General features: G+C 32.0%; 1 protein-coding gene and 1 long non-coding RNA gene across 7 annotated transcripts; one reads left to right on the top strand and one right to left on the bottom strand.

Annotated features, from left to right (window-relative positions):
• The first annotated feature begins 3715 nt into the window (after positions 1 to 3715).
• On the top strand, positions 3716 to 18780 carry LOC126918914 (uncharacterized). Of its 5 annotated transcripts, none has more exons than XR_007711454.1 (3): positions 4219 to 7873; positions 8994 to 9183; positions 16315 to 18780. It is a non-coding gene; the product is annotated as an uncharacterized LOC126918914 (long non-coding RNA). The 5 variants fall into 5 exon arrangements; XR_007711463.1 differs by lacking the exon at positions 16315 to 18780 and adding an exon at positions 9568 to 10344; XR_007711470.1 differs by lacking the exon at positions 16315 to 18780 and having other exon boundaries at positions 4221 to 7626; positions 7704 to 7873; positions 8994 to 10344.
• LOC126918848 (phospholipase B1, membrane-associated-like) lies at positions 10287 to 25203 on the bottom strand. Of its 2 annotated transcripts, XM_050727281.1 has the most exons (10): positions 24989 to 25203; positions 24732 to 24872; positions 22467 to 22796; positions 19287 to 19396; positions 17882 to 18086; positions 16966 to 17142; positions 16333 to 16492; positions 13328 to 13487; positions 12132 to 12283; positions 10287 to 11270 (listed from the first exon to the last, which is right to left on the bottom strand). In XM_050727281.1, exons 3-10 carry the CDS (start codon positions 22566 to 22568, stop codon positions 11092 to 11094), a joined length of 1245 nt encoding a protein of 414 aa, XP_050583238.1. In that variant the 5' UTR covers positions 22569 to 22796; positions 24732 to 24872; positions 24989 to 25203; the 3' UTR covers positions 10287 to 11091. The 2 variants fall into 2 exon arrangements, with proteins under 2 accessions (XP_050583238.1, XP_050583246.1); XM_050727289.1 differs by lacking the exon at positions 24732 to 24872.
• Between the last annotated feature and the right edge of the window lie 506 nt (positions 25204 to 25709).

Here is a 25709-nt window from a genome sequence, read left to right as displayed (position 1 = left end):
AACATATTTATGTGTATGTATGCCGCAATCATACAACATAGACAACAATTTTATGTACCAACTGTTCTTCGATATATGTAATAAGTATTATTACACATATACGTCTATGATATTTTAAACCAGAATTTGCTTCTTAACACTGCGAGGAAAAGCACTTTCTTGCAATACATTCGCTCTGCCTAGCGTCGCTGTTAAACTTTATGTAATGTGTAGGGGATGAAACTAATCTCTAGGTTCTACTTTTTTAATTGTATTTATAAAGATATGAATTCGCAAAAAGATTTAAGCGTTACGCTTAAATTAAAGAATATTTATTAATTGGAAAGATCCGAAAGATTAAAATTCTTTTCTGCATTTGTTTCTTGCTTTTCTTTGTTTTCTTTTCCTTTCTTTCTTTTTTTTTCTTTTTTAAGCGTGGAAGAATTTGCAGAAACTTCGGAGTACAAATGAATAAATACAACAAATACAAAACAATAAATCACAAGCTAAGAAACGAAAGGCGCGGATGCATAAAGTATAAACATATAATATGATACAAAGAGAAGATTTTACAAGAGAATCTATTGGAGGTACAGTATAGGACAAAACGATAGCTCTGCCAACATTTTTATTTTCCCAGTCGATTTTAGCTTCTGTTTGCATTTCTTTTCACACGGTTTGATAAACCATGGTTCCACGAAAACGACTTTCAGTATGATTACAGATTACAATATAGAGAGTAGGCGAAATATATATTTTCTTGTGTATATTTGCAAAGACACATGATAAATGAAAATATTGAATGGGCTGTAATTTTGTCTTATACCGCATATCTTTGTTTCATAGTGATGAATTATCCAAATTTGTAATAAAAATAACAGCGAAAAGGGCAGTATCAGATAATTGAATAATTGTTCTTAATTATTTGCCATTAATATAGAACATATACATGCCATTAATATAAAACACATAATATTCGAAGGAAATGTCACTTCATAAATCGATTATCTTCTTGCAACCTCGTTTTACTTCTCCCGTGTTTCTTAAATCGAGTATCTACAGTCGTATCCACCGTTATAATAAGTTATTAGCAAATTATTGTCAGTTGAAATCATACTTTGAGTTTTCTCAATTTTGGAAATGATCGATTTGTTTCAGAAATTTTAACAATTGCACTGCTATTAGGTTTGATTAAAATTTGTTAATTCTTCTTTTCTAAAAGAGACATTGATATTTGAAAATATTTCAATTTCGAATCGAAATTTGAAATCATACGGTAACTGCGCAACATTAGATTACGCTACTTACAAGCTGATTCAGATACAAATATCTCAGTATACATCAGTATCTGCCCACTAATAAAAAATAATATGTAAATAAAGTACAATTGACGTACAAAAATTAACTAATAATAAATAACGAGGTTTAAAAAATGCGTGAATCTTGGCAGCTTCTCCAAAGAATTTTGAGTCTGCTTTCGTCGTGTAGCTTGTGGCAAAAATCAAATTACCATATTTCCAAAAGAAAGAAATCTGGATACAATGAACATACTGACATGGATAACAGAAAATTAATGTGGTTTCGAGAAAATTGTCGCACTTTGCGAATAAATATGACGTATGTTAAAACTTGGTTGGAAAATTTCCATTACGAAAGACTTGACCGAGACGTCGTGTCGTGTTGCGTCGCGTCACGTCATTTCGTATATGCAGGACATTAATGTATGCGGTAGCAATCGATCGTACGATTTTTTCTTCGTATGATACTTTTCTTTTTCTTTTTTCTTTTTTTCTTTTGGAAAAGAAAATGATCAGTTTCCGTCGAGCGTTATGGGATTAAGGTTACTCTTGAGAAGAAGCTATACATCGCAACAAGAAAACCTATATCGCAAAAGGTTTCACCGGTTAGCAGATTACGTGGCAACGTGTACAATTTAAATTGTATATTATATATACGGAATTAATACGACAAATACGATAAAAAATTAACGAACATATCAACATCCATTTCTTTTTATGCTATGTTAATTATGCGGTTTCTCAAAATTTAAGGAAGGAAGCATCCTACCGTACACCTCGCTTCTAAACATATAACCAATTATGGCAGGTGTGATTTTATTAATTGTATCTTCTTATTTTATAATACGTATCAGGTTTGTTCTTGAACAATTTCATTTGTAATAAAAGTAAAAAATAACGATTTGAAGTAATAAATTGTCTTCACTGTTTTCCTGTTTTTATTGTAAATGTAACATAGACAAAGTAACCCTACTTCGTGTTAGTATCGAATAAATTGTTATCAACTAATCTCCCGTTTTTGTTTTAGCTCTTTCAAATAAAATAACGCAGATTTTAATGTGAATTGAAATTTGAAATATTGTATTTTGCATATATATAATATATACACAATATACCTAACTACTTCTTTAATTGGCTGATACATTTCCAATTGTATCAACTATTATGCCACAATATAAAGTAGCACTTGTTCTCAGAACAATCTTAACCTTGGAAGGTTTAACGTTAATTATTCTATAAAATCCGTTGCTACCATACAATCGGAAATTACTTGAAATATTATTCCAAATATAAAAATATTATATATTATTTCAAGAAACATCTGTACAAAAATAATTCATCAAATAAAATAAAAAATTACTACATTTGGTAGATAGACAAACAAAAATTGTTCCAAGAAAAATAATTTTCTTTTCGTTTCCAATCGTTTTCTCTTATTCAAATAAACTAACAGATAATTATCTTAAAATAACATCGATTTACACAAGATAATATATTATTTAGATAAACATTTTTCAAATATTATATTTTATATAGGCAATCACCAACTCTATATTGAGAAAATCTACATTTTCTGAGTAACGATAGAGCTTATTAAAAAGCAATTGTAACGAGTCTTTTAACAAATATTCCTACGTTACGAACGACTACTAACGTTATTTATATACTTTTATATTATATTATTTATATTATATTAACCAATTCTTTGTATAGTAATGTAGACATACATATAAGTAATAACCACAAATGTTAATAATCGTAATAAATATAGAAAGTAAGAAACATATTATCGTTCGAAAGTAACGAAAATTCGTTGACGAGAAAGGAATTTAGACTTTTTAACGAAGAAATAAAAGTTCGAGTAAATATCGGATCTTTTATATAACACGTGTTAAATTAAAGATTCGTATGAAGGTTAATTACATTTATTTAAAATACTTTGATTAAATATCTTGTATTATAATACTTATTTGATTCGATTTTTGGTACGGTACATGTTTAATCTTATATTTAATTTTATTTAACCAAAAATAATAATTACCGCAGAAAATGAATTATCTCCTTATAATGTATTAATCCTATATGTACTAATCCTGGAACTTTTATATTTCAATCTCGCTCTCATTTTAGCAAATGTAAAATTGAAACGAGAAACGCACAAGGATTCTTTTTATAATAACATTTCGTTCAAACTCGAAATATTTTTAGCGTTAGAAAAGTACCATTGGATTGAAAATGACCAAAAGGGAGCAGCAGGATTAAAATAGTTTCATAATAACACAGGTTTTTATTTCGTCTTCTTTTATCAATCCTGACTATTACATATAAGGTTCTTCACTTTGACCAGTAGAATATATGCATAACGGTAAATACACAGGCTAAACTAAAAATCGCTATTGGATACTAAATTCGCTAATTCTAAGAATCTTTATCACATTTCAGGAATCCGGAATATCTACATTGCATTCATAGGTCATCTTTTCGAAGCAAAATTCTTTTCTCTTTTTCATCTTCTTTCCTGTCTTTACAAGATCCGTTGGCTCTTCGTGCGAGAATCAACATAAAACCACCCAGATGGCTAATCACAAAGAAACACAATGTATTTCTTGCCTTCTTTTTTCCCCTTTTCTATCGGTGCGTGTGCGTCAAACGTGAACGGCGCGACACTCATAAACAGTAAGCATTGAATATGCATGTTGCGGCACGTGGACAAAAACCTATTACCCTTGACTTTCACCAGTGTATCTTCTCTGGCGGAACCAGAGGCGACTGCACTTGCCACTTGTCATAGCATGTGTGCACATATCTCCTGAATCTGATGCACCTGTAGATCGGCCGTTTGTCGTTTCATCATTTCATTTCAGTCGTTTGCGCGTAACGAAAGATAATTGCGAAACGGCGCGGCAAGCCGATCTCATCCGAGCTCGGTCGAAGGTTACCGAGCGTCGTGGCTACATAAATACAGCGAGTGACGCTTGGCGACCATTCGAGGAGCGACCGAGGTTAAAGTAATTTCAGTCCAGTGCAGCCGTTCAGCTAGTTTTCACTGTGAAACGTACATTCGAATTCTAAAAAGTGATACGCAGCGCGTCAATCACGCAACCGAGAAAACATTTTCTTTTGGCAAAACCGATTAAAGAGGAACGCGTATCGGAAGAGATTCGTTTCGTGTTTGAGAGTAAGCCCAAAGAGGAATCAAACATGTACACCAACCCGTTTAACCGCAAACACAGTACTATACGACAGATGTTGGACAAGATACTCGATCCGACGAAAAGATCCATCAGAAGATCGGAAAGTGTGTCGAGTTCCGACAGTGGCAGTTCCAAGGGTAGCAATAGTTCCCTGACTAGATGCACGCATAGCCACAGGGGGGTTTTACACTGGGGCAGGAAGTGAACTACCGAGGAAGATAACCAGTGAAATGCTGTGATTCTCTTCTTTCTCTCCGTTTTTACCTTTTTGTTTCATCCTCTTTGCGTATCTTCGCGAGAAAGCAAGCCGATAAGAGAAGTCATTAACAGTGCAAGAGATTTCGATCGAGTTTGCTGGCAGTATCAGCAAAGTATGCCGTGGAAAATACTATTGCACGGCATAAAAGGCCGACTTGCTACGACCCCGTCGCCGCGGAGGAGACGCGTTTTGAATCAACGCGGGAACTTGCGACGCGACTTGATGAAAATAAGAAGCCATATATCCATCGGCGAGACCAGGTGTTATTACACCGCGCTGCGCCGCGCCGCGCCGCGCCGTCGCGTCGTGAAGATCGATCGTGGCTATTTGCTCGGATCGATGATCAAAGGATATCGTACGAGTCACGGCTACTCGAATGTACGGTAAATATCACAACTGCGATATAAACGTCATTTTTGTTTAGAAGAAATCTAAATAATATTCACTACGGTCAAAATATATGGAGTTGATCACTGAATATTGTCAAATCCATTCAAATACTACCGAATATCGTATCGAAATACATATAACAACCATATATCGAACTGTAAATTCAGCTTGGATATACATATTACTCACGCATACAAGCGCTATATTTATTGCATATTACATTATTTATTTTGTAGACGAAATTTAATTATACATATACACGTCTATAGCATTGTTAAGACTACCATGTGCCATAATCGTTAAAATTTGCAAACGCTTTTCAGTTGGCCATTAGTTTTATGTTACTAGTCAAAAGTCAGTATTAGTCGCTGGATCTGTACATGAAAGATACGTACATGTTACATGAATCTGTAAATCGACGATAGTATGTTACTTCTAATTTATTTGTTTCGCATGATATTCGAACCAAATAAAAGATATTTATCGAAAAATTAGTTGTTTCGTCCTTCCTCAACTCTTTTCTCATTCTTTTGCATAAGATAACATCCCTCTCATTCTTCTACATTTTAATATAAATTTTTTTCACACGATATATATACTCATATTACAGTCAATAATTGTATGTTAAACAGTTAAAGAAACATTTTCCATCTATAAATGTAATATTTTACCCATTACTATATTACAAGTTAAACTATTTGAGAAAGCATTTTCTCTTCTTCAAACTTTCGCAAATTACATACTATTCGAAACGTATGAAGACCATAGGAAAAATCGTGATAACTACATATATATTTGTTAATTTCTTGATTGTAATGTCACTTTGTAGCTATACAATGAAATTAAAAAAAAATATTTTTTTTAAATAAACGATATTTTAATATTTTCTTTTACGTATTCTGGTAACAAAATTACTTGACAACGTATTGAAATTTCAAAACTGCTACCCTATAACATATAAAAGATGGAAAATGTACCTATGTATCATCGTCCTCTATTCCCATATACACTGGCGTTGATAAGCTGAACGATTTGATTGACTTGCAGTAGCAGTAAGTAAATTTTACCAAATTTGGTAAGTATACGAATCAAAGAGGAATTAATAACAAAGAGTTACTATCTTTTTATGAAATTACCAGACTATAATATTGATTTATATATTAAAAGATATATCAATATATATTTTACTATTTACTATATAGGTATTTATATAGAAAACTATGGATAAATTAACTTTTATAAGACAATATCCAATAATAAAATTGATTAAAATTGATTAAAATTGGTATGTATGTATCTATGTATTCATCAAACTGTAATCATCAAACTTTATATCATAGAACTACATTCTGTTACTTAACAAACTATTTATTTTGAAATCCTTTAATTTTTGACACGGAAGACAGATTAAAAGGGTCCCCTATACTGTTTCTGTTTCCACTGTGATGAGTGGAAAGACGTAAGGCAACAATTTGGTACATATTCCTTTTCCTTGTCATTCATACGATAAATTTGGCACAATAAAAGTTGAAATAGCCACTACTAAACTAATAGTTTCTTTTCTATAAAAAAAATCTCGCGCTGTATCGATTAATGTATTAAAAGATACATGATTCCTATTAAAAGAGCAAGGTTTATCTTCACATAACCAACGCCCACACACAGAATAACTAAACATCACAATATGCCTGCCTTCAATTCATTCAGCTTCTATATGAAACATTTTTCGCTGCGGGTAATAATAGTAACGTAAACCAATATCTCAATATCAGGCGAGTCACTTGGTATGTACGCGCGCGCGTGTGTCTACGTCATATTGTATATGTACATATAAATTGCGTGAATGTAATAGTCAAAACTGTAATAGTCAAAAGTAGTCTAATAGTCACTTATTATTAATAAAAATCTTATGGTCAGATACATCTTTTGATCATATTGAATTATACCGTTGATTGTAAATCTCCAAGGAAAATTCGGCTGAATGTAACAAATATGCTCGGTTAAATGATTTTATGTGAAGAGACGTATACGTTGAGTCAATTAAACAGCTATAGTTATAAGCTAGTGCTCTGGAAACGTACGTAATAATAATAATTCAATGCTGAAATATTTACATATTACGTTATTGGCTTAATTGGAATTCAAACCGTTCCAGACGATTGAGAGACGTTAGTGAGGTCAATAAGATTTATTGTCAATAGTTACCTACAAGTGTACTTTTGCAATAGCAAGCAATTTTTATTCGAATGATAATTAGATAATTGTCAACTGCAGTGTTGTAAATTCTCTTGTTGTTTTTATCATGGATTATCATGGATTACAGTTACTTACATCAGTCTTACTACATAAAATATTATTTCGAAGTAAAATATTATCTTTCTCGATTTTGTAAATATGCGTGTATGGTAGAATAAATATCACTGTGTTTCTCTTTAATTTAAATGTGATATGTGAATGGGATTTGATAATATAACGATGAAAATAGCGATTTTGTTATGGTATACAGGTAGCAATTATTTCTGCGGTCACCTATTAATCACCAATACATCTTTTAATAAATTTTAATAAACATTTCTCCTCCAGGCCTCCAAACTGACCTCCTTCCCTATCGTTAATCATTTTGTCAACGATGATAATACAAGATAATGAGAAAGGAAGAATAATTATAAGTAGATCGTGCATATTTATGCAATTACACATTTTTAGAGGCTTAATTAGAGAAATGAATTTTAAACAGAAATTCACTGCTAATCGTAAGTATTACAGTATAACAGTAAACTCATTTATATACATGTTTTTGCACATTATGTACATTTTTGCAACTTTGAATTTTCCACAAATTCACAAACCAATCTAATTCCAATCTAATTATAAGGTAGCTATTAAATTAGAAATTTTAATTTCGTTGTATTAAATTTTGATTCGGAATAAATTCATGGTACATTGGCAGAAAATGCAGCGAAATATGTAATCTAAAATTCTTATTACATTTATGCATGCATAATACATATTCATACGTAGCAGTCTCTATATATTATACCATCTACCGTTGGACATAGAGATAGAAATCATTCTTAAATAAACAGAAAATTCTGCTTAAATATTAAGAAATATTATATCTATATAATATTATATATAAGAAATATTATATATAAGAAATATTAAGAAATATTATATTAAGAAATATTATAATATAAAAATATTATATCGGTCCTACCTAAGAAGGTGTTACGAAATATTGAAGAACAAAATTTCATGGTACATACGAAGGAAATTTTTTGATAAAACATGGTATCGATCCAACACACGTGTGTAAAAGTTCACTTTCCCGGCACATTATAGCGTGTACGAAGGCAGTTCGATCAATCTTGCTACGAGAACGTTCTGGATATCTTTTAACCGGACATTATAATCACGACTTATTAAGTTTAAATACATATCGCAATTTCCACTAGAAGGAAAAAGAGGAGAAAAAAATAGTTTTGTACGAGATAATTAGATCTATTGGAAACATTTCTGGGAAATTCCAATACGCAAAAATGTATAAAATTATAATTATTTAAATATATAGAAATTTCGAGAAATTTAAAACGGTCGACTTTAAGAAAATAGTATCATAGGCTGTATAATTATCTCATGTTAGGTAACGTTATTTAAAAAGTAGCGATTTCGTTTGACACTTGTATAAATATCCGTGTATTGTGAAATGGGAGCGCAATGTAATTTAAAGAAAATAAAACTAAATCGCTTATCGTTTAAAAATTATCACGGATCATCTCATACTAGACTGTGATACATCTGCCGCTATATCATACTTTAATACTGCTGTAATATTAATTCTTCCTCTACATGTATAAATAGGTCTTGTTTAAGTTTTTGCAGATATCTCGGAAACTCAGACGGATTGAATGGCGGTAACATGCATAGGGAAAAGTTGTCCAGAATGGACGACCTTCACAATATATTTCAAGATCATCAACAATCGGTGAGGTGCAGCTGATTCCGAATAATTGACGAATAAACTTACCATGTATTTACTGAAAAGAAGTACGTTCAATCGAAGGTTAGTGATTTTTTATTTTCATGGGCTTTGTCTGAAGGCTATGTATTGGGAATAACAGATAATAATTTTAAAAACAAGATTGATGATTCTTTTCCCATACTGTTCAACAATATTTCAGAGAATTACTTTTACTCATATGTAGTTCTAAATTTACATATTATATCCTATTATAAGTATTATAGGATATTCGAATTTTGATTTGAAACTGATAAATTATTATTTTCGCATGGGAAAGTATCTTTCATCACGAACTACTTTACAAACGTAGCTAAAAATTAAATAATTGCACAAAAAATAGAAATCTGTTTCAGTTATCTGTGCGATTCTCTCTCTCTCTCTCTCTCTCTCTCTCTCTCTCTCTCTCTCTCATCAATATGTTCACAGGTAACCCTTTTATAACACAAAAATTTAGTTGAAAATATCATGTTGTATCAAAGGAACGTTGTGCCTTTAGAATACTGTTGTACGGGAAGAGAAGGTGAAGTTGTAGAAAATCTACTTCCTCTCCGATTTCGTTAGATGTATCAATCAATATCAATGTCCAGGATGTATGAAAAATAAATGTGACGATTATCACAGCGAGATTGTACACTGTCTCTGGCTCGGTAGAAATTTGTTCCAAAAAATTGCAGCAAATTATGTATTGGCATGTTGGTCGGCTTTTGAGGCCATCGTGGCCAAAATCGACACACACCGCATTCGTTATACTGTCACATTTGTTTGGCACCGCCAAGCAAGAATGGCAACCAAGGTGGTATTGTCGCCTGGCAAATGCCGACGCAATGGGGACGCAGCTTAACGGAGATGTCAACTCCGTACTAGTGTGTATACGATTACTATCGTGTATGGCGCACAAAAATATCTTAATTTTAAGTAATTAACGCATATCGCGCACATACACTAATAACATACTATATAGTTACTATGTAGTTATATGTACTCTACTATGTAGTAACATATAGAAAACTTTTGTGTATACTATATGCGTTGGATACAATATCTTGAAATGTTATTTGCGCTACAATGAGACACGGTTTGACAGATTTATATTGGTATTTATGAACAATATTCAACATCAAAATGCATATAAAAGATGCGTGATATTTACTGTAAACATATGCATGTATTTAGTAAAGAATTAATATACAGTATGACTAGCCATTTTTGATTATTTCTTTTATTACTTAATATATATTTTAAATTACGTTTAACTTGCTTTGTATTACTTAAATATATATTTCAATAAACGATACCATTTATTGCACATATTAAAAAGAATTATAGAAATATAGAATACAATTTCACAAAAGTATACAAAAGTGGAAATCGTAGAGAAGTTAGATTTAACATTATACGTATCAGTATCTCGCAGATCTACAATCCTTTTCTGGCATTATAAATAAATTAGAAGATTTTGTAAATTTGGTGTAATTTTCTTGCATGTTTCTTACATGTTAAAGTAATTCGATATCAAACAATATTGTCCAAGTTAACATTTCAAATTTATTTTCAATGCGGTTAATTACATTATTTATTGTGATTCAACATCGTTCCATTTTGTAAAATTACAGTGATCTTTTTTCGTTCCGTCTATTTTTTAAACTTTCCTTTATCTGTCATTGTAAATGAAAGTAAAAAACATAACTTGTATAAATATAAATTATCTCGTAATTTCACTCTTTAGCTGTCCAAATGGATTATCCGTTTGTATTATAATTAATTAGTTTGGGTAATAATCAGGGTGTTAAAGTATCATGCTTTTCATCTTTTTCACTTTGCACGTCTATTTACGAATATCTGTGTGTATGTAAACGTGAAATTCTTCCGTCGACGCGGTGGATTTTTCATTGAGATACGTATCAGTAATTATCACAAGGGAAAACGTCGCTGTCAATGCTACTCCGTTTGTTATCTAGGTATGGTCCCATCCTGGCGTCCTGTCATTCGAAAATATCTCGAATTTACATTCGTGAAAATGTACGGCGCTCTCTCGTTCGGACACAAAAGCCTTTCAAATATTTCTGGTAGCCCTTGCTCGGTTTTATTCCCGACTGGTTCCAGCATATTGTTCCACAGTAAATTTGCCCCTAAAACCAAACCATGTTACATATACATGTATAGCAAGCAAGAAACAGACACCAGATGCGCTGCCTCGTTGTCAGACAATCCATGACTTCTGATTAACTTATCTTATAAAAAGACTAACTAGTACTTGACTTTGGTATAGTCGTCGTTAACCGATTTGTACTTTCGTTTAGGATGAATGACGTAGAGTGCACAGAAAACACAATCGCCGTGTAGGCTTCCAAGATGTAATTTATTCAATTACTTTCTCGGCATAAAATTGAGATACAGATAGTTAAACGTTGAATGGTTACAATGTACGAGCGTTTATTGCCACTACATAACCCATAATTAAATTCATTTATGATATTGAATTTTTGCAAATCTTTAATCAGATATTTGTAAATGAAAATAAATTCCAGTTACAAATAATACAAAACCTATACCAAAGGGCGCTATTCACTTAGTATAGAATAGAATTAAATATTTATAGAGTTTATAATAGATATAGAAGAGAGACATATTAAGTATATTTTGTTGATTGCCCGATTTTAATAGATTGTAATAAGAATGAAATCATAAAAAAAGTTTCAAATAATTGTGAATCAATGATTATTATGATATATATTTTTGATGAATAACCCTTAGGTACAAGTTTCCCTTTCTTATGAAATAAACAACAATTAGAAACTTTTGAGCGATATTGTAACGTATTTACGAAGTAGGACATTACTTTCGAAATCTCGTTATCTGACATTGTATTACAAAACTAGATTATGTCCGGAAACATTGAACAACTTACCGTGAGTCTCTTAAAATAGAAATTTTATTTCATTATAAATGTTCGTAATTGTATTATTTGTTATTTATAAATATATTCCTACCTAATGCATGTCCCTTTTGACTGAAGTGAAAGCAATCGTACGTCACCAGACTAGGGTCAATCGGTGGTGCTCCCTTTGGGTTTGCGTTCGGAGCATTAAATAATTTAATGAACGGTTGCAATACCACCGTAAAATTCGGAGACGTGTCGTATCTAAAATAAAAAAAGTTGGGCATTATTCGAATTGTTTCCAATAAATATTTATCTGAGATAATTATCCGAATAAATTCGTAAGCTCGAATATTCTGTCAGCCGTATAATTTAATTATTCGTTATTCGATGAAAATTATTCTTCTTATTTATTCGAGTAATTCATTATCATTTGTTTATTATATATTTATTCGAATACTTTATTCAAACATTAATTCTAAAATTATTTGAATAATATTATAAATAATTGTCTTCGGTAAATTTTATACTGGAGTTATGCGTGTTACGGATAAAGTTCGTAAAGTATGTGTATACAAACAAAGTCGATTTTGCCCGGGCAATGTCAGCATTACACGCCACATCGCTACGCTGTCGCTGCACTACCTCTACATTGCCGTTGCGCTATCCAGCAAAATCCGAAGAAATAGTCGAATAGCGAACATGGCCCGCTATTTGCGAAGTTTGCTAGATTTGAAATGGGCTTAAAATGGGCTTTGCGCATAATAATAAATCCATCTGGGCAGCACAGCGTCAAGTTGTTTCTGTTTTATTAAACGTAAACGCTTTACTACCGCGCTTTATTATATTAGACGTAAACGTTAATTTGTGTTTTCATTTCAAGATACTGTTCTCATTTTCGAATGCAATCTTGATATCTCGTAGGGAGATTGAGTTTATCACTTTCCGAATTTTATGTTTATCTTGCTTTAATTCAATGAATGTACCGTTAATCCTTTCTACTAGTTCTTGCCGCAAGTTGACTCTCGTACAATACACAATCGCTTTCACTGTTCCTCACAGATTTAAAAGTCTAACTCAAGTCTAAGTTTGATTTAAGATCTAGCGAACTCACGGGCCAAACAATCTCTCCTCTCCGACCAATCCATCTTTCATTATAAGGTAAATGAATAATATTTCAAATATTCTTAAACAAAATTTCATATGCTATGCAAGTTTTCTATTAATTCTATAATTATAAGCAGTTATATATTAGTTAAGTTATATAAGTTAGTTAAATATTTACTGATTGCTCAATTACAAACGTACCTTCCTGAATATATTAAAGCTTCGACGGCTTGCTGATAAAGATGCGACATTTTCGAAGCCGCAATGTCCGGTCGATTACCTCTGTGCATGCAAGCACAGTAAAGTGGATGTAATATATGGCACATGGTACTTTGTGGTAACCTAATAGAAACTGTAACATCTATAAGTCAAAATATTTTAATTAGTGAAATATTTAAAACGATATCTATACGAGATATGTACATACATGTTAGCGACAACGCATTTTCTTAACGATATTACGGCAGATATTTATGACTGGGCCTGAGTAAGGATCTTGGCAGAATGAATCTTGAGTGAATGTTCAGAAAATGGATAACTGGCTGCTCGATGTCGCCAAACAACGAAGTGTCGATATGAATATGACTGTTTAGAGGATGCATGTGATGAGTTTGCGGATGGCAAGCGATCCGACGTCGCATTGCCAAAGAATAGAGATTTTGTCTAGAGGAGGAACGGATTGATGCTCTTTCTTAGACTTAGCGGACTGAGGGGGACCGCATGACATTTATCCAGTATAAAAAGATCTAACATACATATACCTGGTGGCTCACGGAAATATTTGAATACTTATTGTAGAAATCTTTATACGTACATCATGTGTGTTATATAAAACATATTAAAATTTTAATGATACCGTGATGAAATACGAGAAGTTGCGAGATATTTGCTGTATGTATATATGTACTTGATAAATAATTAGTATACAATATGAACAGCCATCTTCAATATACATCAAGCCAAGATATGTTGTGCTAAGTTAAGCTAACGTTAAGTGACCATTTGAGATTTGTCTACGCAAGTCATACGCTGACTGTTTATAGTCCACTTTAGAACGAGGATAAGATAAGACGTAATCATGAATGCACAAAGAACAAATAAGCGCACTGATTATTGCTCAAATTATATTAAAAAAAGAGATAGAAAAGCAATGCAGAAAGAAAAGTTGTCGGATCAGGGCGTGGGTTAATGGCAGGGAAACATGTTCATCATTTATAACGGAACTTCAAATTCAATATACCCAGCAATTTAAGAATTTTATACGCAGTACACAGTGAGTGTATTTGCAAACTTATTGTCACCATATAGACTACTATATTATTCTAAGCGTAGCACAAAGTTCATTACATTTACACGATGTTTCTACATGAACCGACCGATGACTATCAATGTTTACAGACCCTGTACAAAAACTTGCCGTTTACCCGCTCGATCTTTAAGCGTTCGAGTATTTTTATGACCCTGTTAGGCATACCTTTGCAATTTTGCTTATTCTCTTAGTTACAGTTTACAATTTTCTTGCAAAAAAAAAAAAAAAAAAAGAAAAAGAAGAAAATGTCCGGTGATTTTATTTATCGTGTTGGAAATAATGGTATATACCTTCAAATCTTCAGTTTACAAGCAAGTAACTGTTGATAGTATACACATGTCTGATTAACGATTACCAGTGCATATTTAGATGGTTCAGGTTCTTTGTGTGCAGTCTTCTTAAAATAGATGTATTGCATAATCCAACTGCTAGATTGTATGGATGGCTTTCTTCTACTCGCTGTTTTTATTTCTCGGCGGAGCATGTGGCAATGCTAAATTGAAATGATTTCGATTTTCGAGAATTTTCGACAAGTTAGCCGTCTACTTGAATATATATCCAAGTACTTTACCATGTTCGTTTGTGATATAATTTTATCGTTTAGCAATATAGCAGGAGTTGATTATTTCTTCAATGCAAATGTGATGTGTTTGGATTTATTTGTTTTCCTTGATTTCAATATTACACTTTTTAAACGAAATTTGAAGTATCCGTAATGTTCGTTGTAAAGCATTTTTTCGTTTTCATTTTTAGTTATTTGTAGCAATATCATCCGCAAATGTTGATAAAGATGTATCTGGTGACGTTGGTTACATACCTGCTGTGTGAAGATTGTACAGCACATATTTACGTATGTACAAGCTATAAAAGCAAGAAGTAGGGAACAGCAAGAGGTCTTGATAGCGAAACCACTTCTAGATAAACATATAATTTAATTGTCCATATGGCAAACTTCGATAATGATAGGTAACTTGCAGCAAAATCCCGCTTAGCTGAACGTACAGCCACAACCAATTTACTAAAGGGACAAGGCATCGTCGAGTAGCATCAAAGGTACCGCTCGGAGTGTCGCCTCTTGCTGTGTCTTACTGCTTATTCCTTGCTGTAATCGTGCCGTGTTGTGTCTCGTATCGGAACAAATAATATACATATACATAAATCCACCTTGAACCGTGTATGGATGTTTCGATGAAACTCATCTTTCCTTCATTAATGTTTCATTTGCACAAATATTATCCGATTCACTTCACACGTTCTATTATGCACTACGTCATAAAATTAAAGAATCACTGAATTTTGGTAAAAAGAATTGTCGATATGTATTTGAACTGATGTAACTTTATGAAAACAAAGAGATCGCACAGTTTATTTCATTTTCAAGGCTGAATGCTGAAATCACATTCTCGAACTTCACTTTTTTGAAGATTGTTCTCAAACAATCAAAACAGTATGGGAAATTCAAATCGCTTTTTCCTTTTCCAAATTTTACGAATTCAAGCGACTCTACGTGGTTTGAACAATTCTTTTTTAGCGCTCGTAAGTTTAAGCAATTGTACGTATTATAAAAGCTCTATTTCTATCATTTTTTTATAATATAGAATTTAAAAATTTTCTTATACCTTAGACTATTATTATAAACGTAGAACTAGAACTATAGAATATTTATTTCAAATTATAATTTTGAATTAAATTAATGTGATTTTATGACACTCCCTACTTATATATTCACCATTTTTATAGTTATGTTGTATCCTGACCCTTGCAATAAATTTCTCTCCGAGTTTCTCTCTTTAATTTTTTAAATTTTAAGTTGCACCTGTTTTAGGTTGCAATATTAGACGAAGATTCCATTTGAAACGTTCAAACCATTCTTTTTCAGAATTATCGTAAACATTACCTATGACTGGCACAAGATTGACTAATGTACGAGGTAGAACAATTTTCAAGAAGTCCAACGTCCTTCGCAGATGAAGAGCGTAGCGAAGAGGCGAAAATTGTACACGATTGAAACATTCCGCGGAGCAAATATCGTTTGCGCCGAAGAATATTGTAATCAGCTATAACACAGAAATATTCAAACTTGTTATTTTTAAAGCAAACGTATCAAGTAAACGTATTCGTATCAATAACGTATTTCGTTCTGCATACTTATATTTCTTACTTATCACTGTAGTAAACACTGCAAAATATCTCATACACTTTCGTCTATTCAAAGTTATGTGTTAACCTTTTAAGAATGCGATTGATTCATGCAAGTTGTCAAGTATAGCACTATAAATTTCGCATCTTAAATGTAGTAATAGCTCACCCAATTGATTAATATTTATTTTCTATAAAATGTTGAAAGTATGTACGTATGTCTTTTTTCTTTTTTTTTTCTTTTTTAGTTGACACCAGAAATGCAAAAATAATTAATTTTTAAATAGTTCATTTGGAATTTTTCGTCATGTTTCATTAAATTATTAAGAGCTTTGGGCTAGGTTCTTTTATTACTACCTGTCACGTGAATATTATGTAATATTTCACATACCTTCCACTGCTTCTTTATGTTTATTCTTCGATCCCTTTTGATCCTCTGAACAAGAATCCGAGCTTGTTGTAGCGCATCTTCCGTAGCAGCGACAGGAAAGGCTATATTTAGTTTAGCCTTTGTTGAGATAAATTCACCTGTGCCCGTTGAATATCCTATTAAATTGGGATTGAACACCTAATACAATAATACAGAACAATTATATGCAATGATACAGTACATAATAATGTTCGATTTTGTAAGGAATTTTTGCAAATAGCAGTTTCTCGACACATTAGTCGACCCGCCACGATATCGACAATGAGAAGAGGATCGCGACGCAAAGCGAGCGGACCGTCTTCGCGGTGCGGTGTTGCGCCAGAGCCTGGAATTATTAGTATTTGGAATACTTTGGAATAATCCAGAATCCAGAAAATTCCCGAAGATTCGTAAATCGTTGACGTATAAATAGGGCGCGATCAAGCGTCGGGCAACGCCATGCACCGCAATGTGCCGACGATCGGTGCATACATTAGATATTTAATTTCTAATATAAATTCTAACCATCTGTTAATGATATTTATTAATACTACCGTACTATTCATTGAAATTACGATAAAACTACAGTGTAGTAAGGATACAGAGAATCATAGGTATTTTTATTAAATTCATACGCACTAAAAAGAAAATTTTTCTTGAAAAGTGAGTTTATAAAAGCAATCAAAGGTCGTAACATAAATATATTCCTAAAGTATACGAAATAATATCTATACCAATAATTATATCAGGGTTTCATTATCTTTAAATCAGAATAAATGTCTACTGTACAACAATAACAATACATGAGCATGCATTGTGAAGAACATGCGTACATTGCGTTTCCCTTCTATTTGCTAAATTGGATTCAAGGAGAACGTAAATTTAATGCGTTTAATACCTTTAGTAAATTAGGAACGGTTAAGAATCGTCTCCAATCACCTTGACCACCCACACACCAGCTAACTCCACGTGCTTCTATAAATGTTCCTACTGCAAACTCTTCTAGAGCTCCGCTTCCTGCGACCAACGAATCGCCCAGTCCACCGACTACATCTATATCACCAGGCCGTAAACGATGCACACTGTCAGGCGTTGATAATGATCTAAGGTAAAAGAATAGGGAGTAGGAAGGATAATTGAAAATTATTGATACTATTATTACGCATAACGATTACTATACATACTATGTACTATGTGCATTTGTAAGTCGCAATAAAATATCTTGTATACTTAAATATTATAGTCTTGCCTCGAAATAAGTAACACGCTCGTCATTGACCAGCTGTTTAATACGAGTCAGGCAGGCATACTATTCAGATTGACTTTGTTCTCGAAAGAGGGAAAGAGAAACGAAGTCTCCAGAGTGTCGAGATAGCGGCAAATCATAAAGTGATCGGCCGGGCAGTCTTCTATTTTAAACGACGTTTCTGTTTACTCGATCGTAAAAATTTGTGGTCCCTCGCTTTTACGGACCTCTTACTCGTTCTCGGATATCTCACTTTCTCTCGACGACTTCAAATAAAGAAGAGGAAACAGATAGTTGCTTATTTCGAGTCAGGAACTAGTTGTTTACTTCGGGGCAAGAACTATGTACCGATATTATTAAACAATGATAAACCAGATTGATACCTAAGCTGTTGAGGATTAAGAGAATATTTCTGTATTACGAACTCATTGGAGTTTATTTATTGCAACATTATTTGGTGTGTTTTACTAAAGATTTATCGAAATTTATCTATTAAAAATTATTTTTTACTAACGAAACAAATTTTCGTAGCAAATTTTTCAAAGTTTTGGCCTCCTATTTTGAAAATTATAGGAGATAAATAGATTGTTAAATAAATAAGCGAATAAATAAAGGTAAAAATCTAAAAATTTCAAAATAATAACTATATTTAAAGATCGTTGTAATTTAAACAAAATACAAACTCGTATATCATTGATTTCCATTGATTAATTAATTCTTGAAATTACTTACTATTACAATACTTGATACGATAGTAAGTAACGAGACTTAAGAAATATACTAGTAAACCTTAATTGCTTTTATATACTTTTGCTTTTAATATTTTTTGTTTCTCTTCTTTCTCTAATTAATGACGTATATTACACATACATATGTACGTGGTTATACATTATACATACATATAAATAAGCGATCCATAATAATTGTAATAGGACTGATGCGATAAGATGCCACATTAACATTATATTATATTATACTATATAGTGCGTTATGCTGTACTATGATAAGGCATGCTTCGGTGAAGGATCTTAATTAAAAAGGTGTTGATCGAACATACCTCCCAAATTGTACATTACACGGAAATGGCACATGATCAGGAACACGAGGTTGACTTCTTATGCCACCATATATCACAGGATACACAATTCCATTTTTTTCGACATCATCCTAAGAAGATAATCTTTTTTATATTTAATTATTTATTCTATGTCCAGAACATCTATCTGTACTTTTTTTTATTATTTGAATGTAATTACTTTTAATAAAATGTGTCTATACTTATGCATTACACACACACGTATGTATAATATACATTCGTTATACAGGATATTCGGTGACAGGTGTCAGGAAATTTAAGGAGTGATTCTTGCAGTCGAAATAAACCGAATGTCAAGAATAAAAAAAAAATTACATCCTCGGCTTTGTTTTTGTAGTTATCGATAATTAAACATTAGCCGAAATATCTTGAGTGTGCGAGCAAACCTCCTTACACGAACTGTCCATATTGTATCGTTCGATTTGACGATCCCTGTTCACTCCGTTGCTTAAGCTGTCTTACTTTCGTTCGTCGGATAGAAGATCTGCTCGCATGCAGGGGTATTTTGGCCTGTCTTTTGTTTTTTTTTTTTGCTATATTTCCTGACACCCGAAACCGAACAACTATTTATACATATAAATATATATAACATTTTTCTCTGTTAAACTTATAAGTTTTCTTTCACTATAAAATTTTATATAATTAATTGCAATTAATTACAATTCATTATTAGACCTGGGCACAGCCAGAAATTCATATGGTTTAATGATCGATTCAACATGTGAATTTGCTCGTGCCGAGTAGTAGTTGTGAATTAAATTGTAACTAATTAAATAAAGTTAGAGTTAGTTACTTGTTACATATTGGGTATACATATTACGTTACATATTAGGTTTCTCTATAACGATAACGCGAGAGATACGTATAGCAGTATAACGGAACATAACATGCATCTTATTTTATTTTTAAAGAATAAAAACGAAAATCTCCTCGAATTACTTTACGCTTTATAATCTATAAAACGAAATCCGACCGAGAATATAACAGATAGAATCTATAGAATGAATAGAAGACGAATAGAAAATAATGAACAACCAAGGAAAGATAATGACTCTGTTGCTAGTGATAAAAGTGACTATTTGAAGATTATAGATGAGAAACATAATAAATCATATTTCTCATTTTTTGACAGGAAAAAAAACTGTTCTCAAGGGTTCGATATATTCGATATGTACTTGGTTTGGCAGTTTTATCCTCTTTAAAATATTGCTTGTGTTAATAATTATATCTTGAACGTTCATAAAACTTGGTCAAGTCATCATAGTTATTGTTAGAAAACTTACATCCTTCGATCTGACAAGCTTGTTTTCGTTTCCACCTACGTCGTATTCAAATTCTCGCGTTTAATTTTAAAAACACATTTTAAAATGCAAAAATAAAAGAAAACTGTACTTATCACGTTTCCTTTGTGATTTTCATTCTATATCATTTCAAATATGTAATTACCTAAATGTTTCTGATGTAAATTAACAACTTCTCGAATGACTCTACCGTATACGTATACCGATAATTTATTTTCAACGAGCATCTTATAGAAGATAGAAAATTTTCAATTAATAGCAAAGAAGAAATTTACGTGCGCGCGTTTGTCACATTACTACTTACGGTTAGCGAATTCTTTATTTTCGTTCTTATTCCAGCACGAGTTCTTCAGCGAGGCATAAAAGTTCCGTTGCGTATCATTTTGCGAGCATTCGCGGTATCATGTTCGATGTATACATGGCACCATCAATTTCGATAGAATTTTATCCTATACCAACCGTCATTTTAGTGGCAACGGGTTTAGCACATATAAAATACAATGCACGTCGCGGCAGTTGCTTTCCTTCATTTGCATTCTATCGCATCGTGGCTTAAATACAGGTCGCAAATAATTTACGGACAACCGTGCCCGTGCATGAAAATGGACTGACTGAACATGAGACCGAACAAACACGGGGAATCCGGTCTAGTTTGTTCTTTCAAAGAAAAGTACTGGCCTTTCACTAAATTACTCGGCATGCAAAGCACTCTTTCGTTTCCTTGGTTGTCTAGTCGTTCTTCCGGTTTAACGTAACATGTACATAGGTTGCAATGTCGCGTTAACGTGCAACATTCTGGCGCGGAAACAATGAAGTCGATCAAAATTCAGCAGTAACATGATTGATAGTCAAGTTGATATTATTCAGTTAAATCAACCGATATTTTGTAGAATAAATAATACTTTTTGTATTAACCGAACATTGATCGATCAATGGATTAGACGAATGAACGTGGCCTTATTGCTAGTATAGTAGCTGCTGAAAGCGATTGCGAGGAGAAAAATAATTTGCGGAAGTAAATAATTGTAATTAATTATAATTTTGGTTTGTGAAAATAAATATTGTATTGGTCAAAAGATTGTATTGGTTCAATCTAATTATCATATATATTTATTTCATTATACTGCTACAATTCGAAATCTATTTCAGCTTTACAAGTATCTATAATCTACAATATTTGTATAGACAAAAAAAAAAAAAAAAAAAAAAAAGGGAAGAAAAAAGAAAAAATGCATATGTATATTTTTTAAAATTATGTGCAGTCTGTAAATTTCTGCATTTTTATGCATTTATTGGAAATTTGGAGACTATTTAGAAGCGTATAAATGTACCGAATGCATGTAATATCCAAAAAAATGTTCCTATCGGAAATATGACTACCACCTGTGGCGTTAGGCATTCAAAGTCCAATCATTGCATATTGCTACCTAAATATTAATTGATCAACGTCTTTCAGTCAATTCCCAGTGCCAATTAATTCTTTTACATAACAGTAACAAATTTGAGAATGAAATAGACAAGTTGTACGAATCAATTTTATAAATTACCAGCTGATTGTTCTATTCGATATCAAGTCCAAAAATTGAGCAATTAAAATTTATAACCTATAACTTGTCATTCGTTATTAATATACTATTATCATGAACAGCTGACAAAGCGCAAGAGAACCCAGGTGTCCCATTATCTATAAAGTGAGAGCGTAACTGATGTTTATTAATTACAAAAAAACCGTAAAGACACGATATTTCTAAAATTTTGTAGTTAAAATTAATTTAGAAAATTAATTTTGTAGGTGGAGGATTATTCAAGTGTTTTAGTGGGCCTTAGCCAAAGAACTTACCCTTCCTGATTGAAGCATGTTTCGCAACAGGTCCACGAAAGTACTCGCGACTGCTGGCAATAGTATTAAGATCAACGGTGGATACTTGGTTTCGATTCTCATGGTGCAACGCAAGAGAATCAAATGATTTGCTAAAAATTTCGTGCTATTTTTTCAATGCTTTCCTTTTAAGGTTTCAAGGTTTATAGTAGCTCGAGAGATTTATTTCAACGAACGAAACTTTCTCTTCTTTCTTCGTATCGATATCGTTACCGTTGCCGAAACCTTGAACTCGAGCTTCCTTCAAGCATGTCCTGGTTATTTCACCTGACATACGGTCTTCGAAGAAAACTGCAAATTGCATTATTATATGTTGGAATTTTATATACAATAGACGAGGGAAAGTATTTCAACGAAATGAAATTTTACAAGTTACAAGCCACCTGATTATCCTTCTTGACAAAAAAAGCAAAGTAAAATAAAATTGATATTTATAATCTATAATTTGTAGTTTATCGATACACTAACATTATTAGTTAATAAATTATCGTGCAAGAGTCAAACTAAGATCAAAGTACTTAAACTATCAACCTGAAAATTAATCAAATTATGCAAATCTTTTGTGCTTGTTAATTTTTCTTTTGTTAAACTTTGCAAATTATAAACAATCTACATAAAATTTCGTGTCTTATAAACTGTTTATTAATCGAATTCGCGATTTGATTAAACGGAGCTAATAACATTTTGGTATGCGTGACGCGTAAAACTTTCTATTAGTCCTGAACTATTCCTAAACGAACAATCGTGAAATTCGATGAATCGCGCTAACCCTCGAATAATGGGATAGAACAGCAAACATTCAAACGATATTACATAACGTATATAAAGATATAACGAGAATCATATAAGACGACGTTTTTTGCCAACGTTTAACATGTTCTACGATACCGTACGAGTACGAAGTGTTTCGTTTCTATGGTTGAATATATAAAACTTGTAGTTGTAAAACTTAAAGTGTACTTAGTTGCTAAAACCTTATTGGTAATTTGATGAAAAACTATTAACTTCTGTATCAAATACTGAAGTAGCTACTACAGTAAACTAACTATAAATGCTTTCTTAAACCGTTACCGCTTGTACAAGTTTAAAGTCAAGTACATCTTCAGATTATTTTATCAAATTATAAATTTAGTCGAAAGTTCTTTCGACAACCTGATCTCTCTGGAATTTTGTCAGATAATTTTTTAACAAGAATGGATAAGATAATCCGTTGTTTCCATATGGCACGATATGTCACGAAGCGAAACAACCAGTCGCTTTAACCAAAGGAAAAAATTGTTTATATGTTTGAAAATATTAATTTTTTCCATCCATCTTTGTTAGGATCTTTTGGCATCATTCGGCGAGTGCTATCTAATCTAAAAGTTACAAACCTTTATTCTGTCACCCTGTACCATTGTATCAGCAATAATTGCTCGAAATGTTTTTTCGCGTAAATGAACGGGACGAATACGATATAAAAATTCGATACGTACATGATTTATCACATACGCGATATTTTTAAAGTAGTCGCCCTTTCAATACAGTCTTGTTGCACAGTGATGTTATTGTGAAAAAAGTGCACAGTAGTTATAAATAGTGTCTAAAATGGGCATTAATATTTGTAACATTTTGACGAATGTACACTCAAACACGACATTAGTAGACATTCGAGACCAAATAATTAAACGATTACTAGATTCTGAGTCCCTGATTATTAATTTCATAAAACATTATGCCCTGTCCTAATGAAAGATTAAAAATGTATTTACATGGAGAAACTACAAAGTTTATATTTAAAAAAGAAATGACAAAAAAGATACATTTAGGTAGGTCCATGATAAATTCCAATTTTCTTGCTTATCATAATTGTATATCACAATACATTAGCATATTATCTAATGCAGTTCATAAGATATACTTTAATATTTTTTATGTTTAATATGTTTCCTTTTTTGTTTCCTTTTAGTTTTTGCATAAACGTAACTTCTTAACAATAAAAATTCTCAATTTCAAATTTATTCGATTCAATTATATACATACATACGTACGTATATATATATATATGATATTCATAAAAGATCATGTTTTTCATTTAAAGAAAAAACTAATATGTATACACAACGTGAGCAATAATATTTTGAAGTTAAAATAGGACAAACCGTGCAAATTTCGTTTGAAGGATAAAAAAACATTCCACATCCGTACCTAAATCAGCGTATATAAATTTTACAAATGGTGACTTACACATCAATGAAAAATGTAACTTCTCCGTGTATCAATATCTTGCAGTCGTTTCAACCAAAACTAGGCCCGACGATGCTTCATTTTAATTTACACCCGAGTTTTCAAGAGAAATTCATTCGTGATTCCTTAAGCTTCTTTACACTGTTTTTACATCCATGTTCTTTTAATTATAATACTATACTATACTATACTACTACAATAACAACAACAACAACAACAACAACAACAACAACAACAACAACAATAATATATAATACCATCGGTTTTAATGCAATGATTGATCATTTTCACTTCTTCTTCACTAAATTTTAATCGCGCACTTTCTCACTGTTTTTAATTCTCTTTATACGAACTATAATGTTGCCCGCATTAAAAAACTGCAAAGAAAATATCACAAAAATATAGAGGGAAAAATTAATCTTCGTTATTTCCACTACAAGCAAGAGATCAAACATGACATGAACGAAGTCAGTGGAAGAAACGTACATATGTACTACGTATATTCGTCGTCGGTAACCCCTCTACTTTTCAACTAAGCGAAACACCTGCGTTCTTTTGTATTCTTACACGGTAGTAGTCGTACGTGAGTCCGAGAGCTATGTATCCATTTATCGCGTACCCTCGTATCGTATCGACAACGCGTATCAATTTGACGGGCAAAAATGCATAACCGTTTTTGAGGTACGAATTCTCGAAACGTGTCACCATTGCGTATCAATTTACTATTAATTTACAACTTTTAAATTATTAATTTACAACATCTAAACTTTTAATTTGTAATATTTGAGTTATTAATTTACATTTAAACTAATCATTTACAATATTTAAACTATTAATTTACAACATTTACACTATGAATTTACAACATTTAAACTATTAATCTACAACATTTAAAGCAGTAATTTGTAACAATTCACCATTAATTTATAACATTTGAACTATTAATTTAAAACATTTGAGACATTAATTTATAACTTT

Source organism: Bombus affinis, chromosome 1, assembly GCF_024516045.1.
Source record: "Bombus affinis isolate iyBomAffi1 chromosome 1, iyBomAffi1.2, whole genome shotgun sequence".
Classification (NCBI taxonomy): domain Eukaryota; kingdom Metazoa; phylum Arthropoda; class Insecta; order Hymenoptera; family Apidae; genus Bombus; species Bombus affinis.
Note: the sequence above shows the minus strand (reverse complement) of the source record. Positions and strands in the feature narration are given on the sequence as shown.